This window comes from Tamandua tetradactyla, chromosome 7 (genome assembly GCF_023851605.1).
Source record: "Tamandua tetradactyla isolate mTamTet1 chromosome 7, mTamTet1.pri, whole genome shotgun sequence".
NCBI classification, from domain to species: domain Eukaryota; kingdom Metazoa; phylum Chordata; class Mammalia; order Pilosa; family Myrmecophagidae; genus Tamandua; species Tamandua tetradactyla.
In genome coordinates, this window is record NC_135333.1 from 148,721,323 (window position 1) to 148,733,501 (window position 12,179).

Sequence of the window (12,179 nt, forward strand, 5' to 3'; positions counted from 1 at the left end):
CAATCTTTTACTCAGTCCTCTAGTATACCTTAGTCCTATATAGATCAGCTTCATTTATATCTCTAGTTGAAGTCTGATCCCTTTTTCAACTTTTAAACAGTTCCTATATTTCCACCCTAGTTTCTTTTACCTTTTTTAAATGCAATTTTATTGAGATATATTGACACCATACAAACACATCTCTTCTACCGTTTTCCACAGCTATATTTTCTTGATATGGCTCTCACCCAAGTACCGCAAGCCTCTGTTTTTCAGATTTCTAAAGAAGACTGCTCTACCAGTTTTTGCTAGTTGTTCAAAGATTTTGTAGGGAACTGGCACCCTGGAGTATCTTGTACCACCACCTTGGGACCAGAATCCAGGCCAACTGACTTTTGACAAGGGTTCCAAATTCATTCAGAGGGGTAAGAATAGTCTCCTCAATAAATGATGCTGGCCATAAGTATATGGAATTTTGAATAGGACACGAGATTTTGTTTGTTTGTCCAGGTTAGTGTAATGTCTCCATAGATCTCAAAGTAATCTGGGCAGTGAATAAAGAAGAATGTGCAAAGTTCCCTTGGGTTCCTGGGGAGAAAAGAGAAAATATTCAACTTTCCCATTTGGAGAATTCTTGATATTCTTGAAAGCAGTGAAGACAACCTTATCAACAGGCTGAGCCCTCAATCTTGGGTTTCAACCCTAAGAAACTTACTCCTGCAAAGGATAAATAGGCCTACTCATGCCTAAGAGTCACCCCAGAGAATCTCTTTTGTTGCTCGGATGTGGCCTCTCTCTAAGCCAACTCAGAAGATGAACTCTGCCCTCCCTGGTACAGGGGTATAAATCTCCCTGGCAATGTGGGACAGAGCTTCCAAGATGAGGTGGGACCCAGTATCACAAGACTGAGAAAGCCTTGCTGACCAAAAAGGGGAATAAAATAATGAGACAAAATAAAGTTTCAGTGGCTGACAGATTTCAAACAGAATTGAGAGGTTATCTTAGATGTTATTCTTATGCATTATATAGATATACCTTTTTAGTGTATGGTGTATTGGAGTGGCTGGAAGGAAGTACCTGAAATTGTTGAGCTGTGTTCCAGTAGTCTTGACTGTTGAAGACAATTATATAATGATATAGCTTTTACAGTGTGATTGTGAAAACCTTGTGTCTGATGTTCCTTTTATCCAGGATATGGACAAATGAATAAAAATATACAGATAATAAATAAATAATAGGGGGGATAAGGGATAAAATATATTGAATAGATTGAAATTCTAGTGGTAAATGAGAGGGAAGGGAAGTGGTATATGTATGAGCTTTTTATTTGTTTTTTTGGAGTGATGCAAATGTTCTAAAAACTGATCATGAATATGAATACACAACTATGTAACAATATTATGAACGACTGATTGTACATCATGTGCTCTAATCTGTTAGTGCTGGAATACAATATACCAGAAACAAAACGGCTTTTAAAAAGGGGAATTTAATAAGTTGTTAGTTTACAGTTCTAAGGCCATGGAAATGTCCAAAAGCAAATCTATAGAAATGTCCAATCTAAAGCATCCAGGAAAGGATACCTTGGTTCAAGAAAGCTGATGATGTTCAGTGTTTCTCTCACAGCTGGAAGGGCACATGGCGAACATGGCAGCATCTGGTAGCTTTCTTTCCAGGCCTCTTGCTTCATGAAGCTCCCTGGGAGGCGTTTTCCTTCTCCATTTCCAAAGGTTGCTGAATGGTGGACTCTGTGGTTCTCTTGTTCTTCTGTCATAGTTCTGTGGCTCTTTCCTTGTTCTTAAAAAAGGACTCTCTCCAAAATGTCTCCTCTTTTATAAGATTCCAATAAACTAATCAAGACCCACTTAGAATGGGTGGAGAGACATCTCCATCTAATCAAGCTTAATATCCACAACTGATTGAATCACATCTCCATGGAGTTGACCTAATCAAGTTTCCAGCCTATAGTACTGAATAGGGATTAGAAGAAACGGTTGCTCCCACACCCTGATTAGGATTAAAACATGGCTCTTCTACGGCACATAAATCCTTTCAAATCAGCACATCATGTATGGGTTGTATGCATGTGAAGATCTGTCAATAAAAACATTTAAAAAATATAAATAAAAAAGAATGAAACTGGACACTTACCTTATACCATATATAAAAGTTAACTCAAAATGGATCAATGACATAAGTATAACAACTAAAGTTGTAACGCTCCTGGAAGAAAACACAGGGAAACAACTTCAGGGCCTTAGATTAGGGCAATGGATTCTGATTTTACACTAAAAGCATAAACAAAATTTTAAAAAGCATACATTTGACTTTGTCAAAATTTAAAACTTTTGTGTATCAAAGGAAATTATCCCAAAAGTGAAAAACAACCAACAGGAGAGAAAATATTTGGAAACCAGATATTTTGTCTGTTTGTTTGTGTGCCAGTCTGAATCTGTGGTGGACCCCAGAAAAGCCATGCCCTTTGATCCTCATTCAGTATTGCTGAGTGGGAGCATTTTGATTGTTTCCATGAAGATGTGACCCACCGAATTGTGGGTGGTAACTTTTGATTAGATGATTCCCATGGAGGTATGTCTTCACCCACTGAAGGTGGAGTTGCTTGCTGGAATCCTTTAAAAGAGGAAATATTTTGGAAAGAGTCCATTTTGGTAGAGCCATGTGAAAGCCAGCAGACGTCGCCATGTTTGCCATGTGCCCTTTCAGCTGAGAGAGAAATGTTGAACATGATTGGCCTTTTTGAACCAAAGTATCTTTCCCCGGATGCCTTAAACTGGACGTTTCAATAGACTTGTTTTAATTGGGACATTTTCTCGGTCTTGGAACTGTAACTAGCAACTCATTAAATTCCGCCTTTTAAAAGCCATTCCATTTCTGGTATATTGAATTCCGGCAGCTAGCAAACCAGAACAGTTTGTTTTATTTATTTATTTAAATACAAAAAAAACACCAAATAAATGCAAACATTCCTGTTTTGATCATTCCATTCTACATATATAAGCAATACTTCACAATATCATCACATAGTTGCATATTCATCATCATGATCATTTCTTGGAACATCTGTATCTGTTCAGAAAAAGAAATACAACAAAAACTGAAAGAAAAAACAATTATCCATACCATACCCCTTACCCCTCACTTTCATTGATCACTAGCTTTTGAAACTAAATTTATTTTAACATTTGTTTCCCCTAATATTTATTTTTATTCCATATGTTCTACTCATCTGTTGACAAGGTAGATAAAAGGAGCATCAGACACAAGGTTTTCACAATCACATAGTCACACTGTGAAAGCTATATCACTATATAATCATATTCAAGAAACATGGCTACTGGAACACAGCTCTACATTTTCAGGTAGTTCCCTCCAGCCTCTCCATTACATCTTGAATAATGAGGTGATATCTACTTAATGTGTAAGAATAACCTCCAGGATAATCTCGACTCTGTTTGGAATCTCTCAGCCATTGACACTTTGTCTCATTTCACTCATTCCCCTTTTGGTCGAGAAGGTTTTCTCAATCCCTTGATGCTGAGTCTCAGCTCATTCTAGGGTTTTTCTCATTCCCTTGATGCTGAGTCTCAGCTCATTCTAGGATTTCTGTCCCACATTGCCAGGAAGGTCCATACCCCGGGAGTCATGTCCCCTACAGACAGGAGGAGGGTGGTGAGTTTGCTTGTTGTGTTGGCTGGAGAGAGAGGCCACATCTGAGCAACAAAAGAGGTTCTCTTGGGGGTGACTCTTAGGCCTAATTTTAAGTAGGCTTGACCTATCTTTTATGGGGTTAAGTTTCATATGAACAAACCCCAAGACTGGGGGGCTCAGCCTATAGCTTTGGTTGTCTACACTGCTTGTGAGAATATCAAGAATTCATTGAGGAAGCTGAATGGAAACCAGACATTTGATAAGTGTTTAATATTTAGAATACAGAAAGAACCCCTACAACTCAACCAAACAATAAAGACAAACAACCCAATTAAGAAATGGAGCAGGGACTTGAATTATCTATCAATAGACATGAAAAGATATGGACATGAAAAATAAAAACATGCCAATAAGGACATGAAAAGATGCTCAATCTCACTAGTCAGAAGGAAATGAAATCACAGCCACAGTGAGATAACTCATATCCACTAGAGTGTTATTATTATCAATTTTTTTAAAACGCAGAAAATAAAAAGTGCTGCTCATTCATTGCTGGAGGGAATGCAAAATGGTGCAGCCACTGTAAAAAAGAAAGTTTGGTGGTTCCTCTGAAAGTACAGATTTACCATATGATCCAGCAATGCCTAAAGGAATTTGAAAGCAGGAACTCAAAACAGATATCTACATACCAATGTTCACAGCAGCATTATTATTCATAATAGCACAAAGATGGAATCAGCCCAGTGCCCATCAATGGATAAATGGATAAACAAAATGTACTATATATATAAAATGAATATTATTCAGCTGTAAAAAGGAATGTAGTAGGTGGATCAGTGGCAGTATTCTAGGATCAGTGGCAGTATTCTAGCCTACTGTGCCAGACACATAGGTTCGATTCCCGGAGTCTGCCCATGCCAAAAAAAAAAAAAAAAAGGAATGCAGTACTGATATATACTACAACATGGATGAACCTTGAAGACATCAAGTTGAATACAATAAGCCAGACACAAAATTACAACTATAAGATGATTTCACTTATATGAAATAACTAGAATATGCAAATTCATAGAAATAGAGAAAATTACATGTTGTCAGGGACAGAGTGGGACTGAGGAATAAGAGTTAATAATGAAAGGGTACAGAGTTTCTGTCTAGGAGTGATGAAAAGTTTTGGGAATGGATAGTGGTAATGGTAGCACAACACTGCAAATGTAATTAACACCACTAAATTCTATACTTGAAAATGGTTAAAATGTGAAATTTTATGTTGAATATGTTACCACAACAAAAGTTAAAATAAAAACAAAAAGAGTATATTCTTAATTCATAATGTATGAAAACAAACTTTCAAACCAGTCTTTTAGGTGCCTGAACCCACTAATGACTTGAATAAAGAGTTATTTCTAACTGCATATAATTACAAGGTGTTTGGTTTACTGAAAATATTTTTTTCACCATAAGATGGCAAAATTCTACCCTTTATTTCCTCCTTTTTCATTCCCACTATTTAGTATACACCCTCACCAGAAACATTCATTCTCCACTCATTTCTGCAACTTGCTGATGGATTAATGAAGTGTTAACACAAAATATGACAAACTCATACTAGATAAGGAATGTATAATTTCAGATATAGATTCTATGCTGCTTTTTTTAAGGCAGTATGAAACTGTAAATTATTGAAACTCAGAGACAGTGATTAGAAACTTAGAAAAAAGGGTATGTACAAATATAAAAAAAATGTCACAATTAAAACTGTGGTCTCACGAGGCAGCCAACTCAATGGGAGAAGGTATTTGGTAACCACATATTGGGTAAAGGTTTTATGTCCTATGTATGTAAAGAAATTAAACAGCTCAACAACAAAAAAATAAACAACCCAATTATAAAATGGGTAAAAGATATGAATAGACATTTTTTCCGAAGAGCAAATACAAATGGCTTAAAAGCACATGAAGAGATGGTCATCTTCATTATCCATATGGCAATGCAAATCAAAATCACGGGATACCAACTCACACCTGTAAGAATGGCTGCTATTAAACCAACAGGAAACTACAAATGTTGGAGAGGATGTGGAGAAATTGAGACACTTATGCACTGCTGGTGGGAATGTATAATGGATACAGCCACGACGGAAGACAGTTTGGTGGTTCCTTAGGAAACTAAATATCGAGTTGCCCTGCTGCCCGGCAATACTGAGCATATATCCAGAGGAGCTGAAAGCAGTGACATGAACAGACATTTGCACACCAGTGTTCATAGTGGCACTATTCATAATTGCCAAAAGATGGGAACAATCTAAGTGCCCATCAACAGATGACTGGATAAACAAAAAATGAATATATACATATGATGGAATATTATGCAGCAGTAAGACAAACTAAGGTCTGAAGCACACGACAACACGCATGAACCTAGAGGACATAATGCTGAATGAAATAAGCCAGATGCAAAAGGATAGATACTGTACGATTTCACTATCATGAGTCTGGTAAAGAGAATAAACCCTAAATCATATGGCCCAGGAAGAAAATCTGCACTCATATATAGCAATGAACTAAATGTTGCATCTCTGTAGCTAAAGCGTGCAAATGACTTCACAAGCAACAGCTTCCGTGTATTTCACATCTTTAACATTGAGTGTTCATAATAAAGATAATAAATAAATAAAAAGTCACACACAAAAAGAAAAACTGTGGTCTCAAAAGTTTAAAAATAAAAAGGTATGCTATGGAAAACATTTTCTTTCCTGATTTAACACAATGATCAGTAAATAAAGTTGAAGAGGATTTTTATAAAGAGGATTTATATGAAAAAAATTTTCCCTATTGATTTTAATTAAAGAATACTTACCTAAAAGGTGCCTGTTATACTCTAAGATTCTATTATTTAACAAGAACTAGATGTGTATGATTGCTACAACAAGCTTAAGTTTTCAGTTTATATTTATTCCCCAAACCTAAAACTGATGATAAAAATTATTTTGGTTTGAGAATATGGCCAGGGAGCTGACCAAATCAAAACTATTTGGCAATAATTTCTGGCAAAAGAAAAAGTATTCTTTTTAATTTAAACTATTCTTGGTAAATAAAAATTACCAAGCACTGTAAAAATATGAGCAGCTTAAAAGAATCAAAGGTTTCATTATATCTAAATCAAAATTACTCAAACCCAAGCAGCTGTAGCAGTTAATATGTGGAGTGTTTATTTGTGTATCAGGTACCCTTCCAAGCACTTTAATTTACTAATTGATTTAACCTTCCTATCTTACATGTATCATTTAATCATCCTGCTTGCCACTACTGACCCCATTTTAAAGGCGAGGAAACCATCACAAAAAAAACCACACCACTGTTAATTGGTGGGAACAGATGCAAAACTACTTATTCAACTGCTGATAATATCTTTTGGCTTTCTTATCTATATTATCTATTTACCTACCTTTATTATGGCCCATGATACAACTGAAAATTGATTTTTTTACATATAACTTCGTATAAAAATTAGAGGTACCATTAACATGTTGTGTTATAGATAGGAATATAATGACCAAAATATTTTCATCTTTAACACAGAAATAGAAAAAACATGAACATTTAAATGTAAATAGACAGGCAATTTTGTGTATATATTAAGCATATGGGCTCACAAATCAGACTGCCTAAATTCATATCTAGATTCTGCTGTTAACTAGCTCATTATCCCTGGGAAATTATTCTAAATCTTCAAACCTGCATCTATAAAACTGAAAGTAAATACTATACCTACCAAGTAACATGCACCTTCAGCATGGTAAGTATTCTATAAGATTTGCCATTATTCTATAATTACTAGAACAAGTATGAACACAAACCCTTCCTGGCTTCATCAGGGAAGGACGCTAATATCCCAGACACCTCCATTGAACAATTTCTTACACCTAGTTCTGATTTTCTTCTTACACATGTGCATACACACAAACACATTCTCTGGGAGAGGTGCTACTCATTGGGTAGATGTGGTACACTTGCATTTCCAAAGTTTGAATACATGAGGGAAAGAGATTCTAAGTTTACATTTTGTTAAGTTCATCGGGCCCATGCAAATTCATGGTGTGGACAGTTTGAAACACTGCAGGTTAGGCCTGAATAAGCAATAGTCAGACAGACATTATACTCCTGCTACAATGTAACTTCTTTTCAAGAACACAGTATAAAGGTTTCTCATCTTCAAAAAATCTGTTTTAAACAGTTCTAGTTAGGTAATCCATGGTCACACAGACATTACATTCACGTCTACAGTAAGTTATAATTCGCAAGTTAAAGATTCTTACCTTTTGTATCTGCTGGAAACTGTTCTAGATGGCTCCTGTAAAGTGAAAATTATGATACATCAGTTTGGGTGTGTGCAAGTGCACAACTACTTATTATGTAACACAGGTGATAGAGAAATCAAATTTTGGAAGAAACTAATTTGGATCAATTAACTTTACTTTTAAAAAATTCCTATTACTGGTCAAACAAAATAAAAAGGATTCTACATCTTATTTTTTAATGGAAACCAATCACTTTTTTTGAAAATTATTTTTTCCTATTGGAAGTATTGTTCAAGTTCAGAGAATGGACAATAGAGGATCACTCATCAAATTAATAGCTCAATTTCTCTGGGAAATCAATGGGCATAAAAAACACAGCCACTATAAATCTTTAGATATTTCCTTTTCAAATTTTTTAATGCTCTTAATTATTTTTTTTAAATGCTGTAACTCACCACACATAATGATTAATGCTTATTTTTAAACACTACATACAACTATGAGTGAAAGTATTTTTAATCAGTTAGATTCTAAGCCATAACAACAAAGAAAAGGACTGCTAAAAGTAAATAGTAACAATTCAGGTGGGGAAAATTCTACATTGCAAATACTCATTTATTTTTCAGCCTTTTCAACCAGTCCAGGTTCCCAAATATTTTCCAGTTTCACTTTAATAAAACAAGTGAAAATTAAATGATGTCTTTAAAAAAAACTAAATCTACAGATCAAAATTAAATGTCCTTTTAAAAAATAGTAAATGTCTTTTCTTTCTAGTTAATTATAAGTGTCTAACAGAGATCCTAAAATTGAGGAACATCTGATCTGGTTAAAATTTCTGATTTAGCTAAAACCAAAAAGTAAGTTCCCTTTATAAGATGATCAATTTCAGAGTAAAACAGTAAATACTGACTGTATGTTATGGTAAAGGACTAAGGAATGTGGAGAAATAGTACAGCTACCAAATAGTTAAGACAAGGAATTAGGTTCAAGTTCCACCTGGCTAGGCCACTCAGAAGATCTGAGACTGTGGGTAAATTATTTAACCTCAGTCTCAGTTTCCTCATCTCTAAAATCGGAACAACAACAATGCCTATTGAGCTGTTATGAGGACCAAATGACAAAAGAAAGCAACTAGCATAAATCCTTACAACAGACCTACAACATAACTTTGATAGCTAAGATTAAAAAAAAAAGTGATGTATGAAAATATCTTTATGATTTTCTATGCTTGATCTTAATGATTTTGCTTAATAATTCCAAATCAATAAAGTCTCATTACAACAGCCTAAATCAGAACTTTATTTCAATTTTTTATGTAATACCCTTATTTTCTAAGAAAAATATAAGCTTTTAGTATACAGGGACCTCCACCTGTGATTCTATTCTTTCTCCTCCCAAAAACACCAGCTTAACTCATATGCAATAAATATATATTCACAACTTTATGAAATAACTTCCTTAGTAACCTATAGCTACCAGAAAACCACTGCCATATAAATAACTAGTTACAGGAAGTAACCAGGCGATAGGATCTTAGAATGCCTAGGTGTGTGGGCTTGACCCTATGAACAGGGTTACCTCTAGGGAAGCCATGCTTTGAAAGTTGGTTCAAAGACATTTTAACCCTCCCCGGGCATCAACTGTTCTTACAGCAGCAACAGAAAGAAAACCCTAGTAAATAAACTTGAAAGACTTTCTTATCTGCCTGTAATCAGGGTGATATTCTACCTTAAGATCCCTTATCCCTACCTTAAAATGAGGTAGATAAAGCTTTAAAATGTTAATGCCCTCTCTGAAGCTCTGCAATTCAAAACTGAAGGAAATTTGGAAATCAAAGGGCAAAAATCAAAGAAATGGATCAATAAAAGTGGGATAATGAGAAAGGGAAGAGCTAATTTTCCTTGAGTAAGCCTGAATTCTAAGTCAAACTCTAGAATCCACAGAGCAATAATGGTGAAAAAAATAACTTTTCTTAGACATAGACTGAGGTTTGCTTTCTTGGCTCCCTCAAAACCTAATGATTTTCATAAGCTCTCTGTGAAAAAGTAACTACATGAAAAATTATTCTCTAATCCAGTCTATACTCTAGTATCAGAACAGATTTAGAATCCATAAATTAGCACGAGGCTCTATAGTCAGACTGCAGGTATTCAAATTTCTAACTACATTACTTATTAGCTATACCATCTTATGCAAGTTGCTAGGCCTAGGTTTTCTCATCTGTAACATGGGGATAATATTAGTTCTACCCCTCAGAGACGTTGCAAACAAATTAACTTAGCACAGTACCTAGCATACAGCAGAAGCTCATTACTATCTTATTGGAGAAAATGCAAGAAATACACAAAGCACAACATACCTGCTTGATTTTACTCAGTTTAGAAATAATAATGTTTACCCAATGCCTTTAGGTTTTTCTGTAAAGGCCCCCAAAGAGTCCATCTTTCCATAACATGTGCTGAAATTTAAGAACCAATTACAAACATACTCTGGGACAAACTGTACAAATAAAGACATTTTTTAAAAACTGAATTCTTTCTTAATCTTTCACAAGTTAAGTTTTTTGTGTTTTTTTTTTTGTTTGTTTGTTTGTAAAAGAACTCCATGGAAACTATCAAAAAGGTAAATTTATGATAGCTCTAGAAAGGGAAGAGTAAATTATTGAAATGACACTATATATAAAACTGCTGGAAAAAGAGAAGGAAATAAGCTGGCAAATTGATGAGTTGAATATGTAGTATAGAAAGAGTTCTTCCTACAATAACTAGGCAAGACTAAGGGCTTCCTCACTCTCAAATGTTCAAAGTTCAGATAAATACGCAGATTCCACAAATCACTAGGCAGAATGTCCAGCTCATCTTTGGAATGCAACAGCTCTGAATTAGGGTTAACTTTTCTTTTTCTATCTTAGCACAATGTTCAAACTGCCTAACTGAATTTACATTTCAGATATAAGCAACCAAACTGAGGCCTGAGAAAACAGTCAGAAATATTAACTGCTTTCAGATATAAATACAGAACTATTTGAATATGCTTAATAGATTTAAGAACCAGTTACTTTGTACACTGAAGGCGTAAAACAATCCCCCACTTATTAATATATCGCTGATGAATAACAAGTAATATACCTCATAAAATCTAGTTTCGAAATTATTTTTGAAAACTGTTTATATTGAAAAGTGTTTATTACTAATATTTAGATAAACCAAAGAGAAAAATTAAGATTATGCTTGTCCACTCAAAGTACATCTTACTGAATGCCTAAGAAAATGATTTCATATGCGATGTTTCCCCATAGTGTTTCACAAATAGTATTTGGACTAACATATTTTAAAGGCTTTTGTTTATAAAATTCCCTTATTTCATTCCTGTATGATCTAAAATTAAGATATATACCTTAAATAAGGCATTTCTAAATATGCATGAAAATAAACACTGAAATAAGAATAATGCCAGAATCTCCGAAAAAAATTTTAAACATGACATCTCTCTAATTTTGGTTATATATGAAATATTTCAACACATATCACATCAGCTTTATTGCCCAGACTACCCTTACTGAAACGAAGCAAGCAACACTGCTAAATGACAGAGCTATTTTACTTGATTTACTGATTTGTAGATCAACAATGTATCATTTGGAAAGGTATCAATGTTTCGGCTAAAAAAATATTTGAGGTTTTAAATAGGCATTTCCCTAATGAAATTTCTTAACATGGTAAAATTTTTACTAATATAGATTTAGAGAAGAATTTTAACTACAGAAATGTGAAATGGGAGAGGAAAATTTCCACAACATTAACTATAATGGGATAATATTACTTTTAAACTCTAACTCAATTCCAGTTAAACACATTAATAAGGAGTCAAGTAATATCAATTTTGTACATTTCAAACAGATATTTTTAAACAACTAGTCACTGAAACACATCTAAAGAATTTTACAAGTTATTTGTGTAGTTAGCCAGGTATGACTGATAAGATTAGAACTACGAAATACTTGAACAAACTGCGCTATGCTCAGGACCAAGAAGGATAAACATTTTGAATTATTTCTTAATTCTATATAACTGATATTTCAATAGTTAAAATTCCAAAGCAGACAGGCAACATCTAAGATGTATTCTTTATAGATGGATTTGAATAAAGTTCTAATAAGCTTTATTAGAGATTAACACTTTGTGGGTAAATGTAATTTCACAGTAATTCTAATAAATGAATTACAAACATT

The 12,179-nt window shown here is 34.2% G+C and overlaps 1 protein-coding gene across 1 annotated transcript in view; it reads right to left on the reverse strand.

Moving 5' to 3' along the window:
* The window catches only part of PAWR (pro-apoptotic WT1 regulator), a 125,538-nt gene that overhangs the window by 30,526 nt on the left and 82,833 nt on the right, over positions 1-12,179 (reverse strand). Inside the window, exon 4 of the mRNA XM_077111513.1 lies at positions 7,967-8,001. Within this exon, the coding sequence (XP_076967628.1) occupies positions 7,967-8,001 (35 nt within the window). The remainder of the gene's footprint in view (positions 1-7,966; positions 8,002-12,179) is intronic.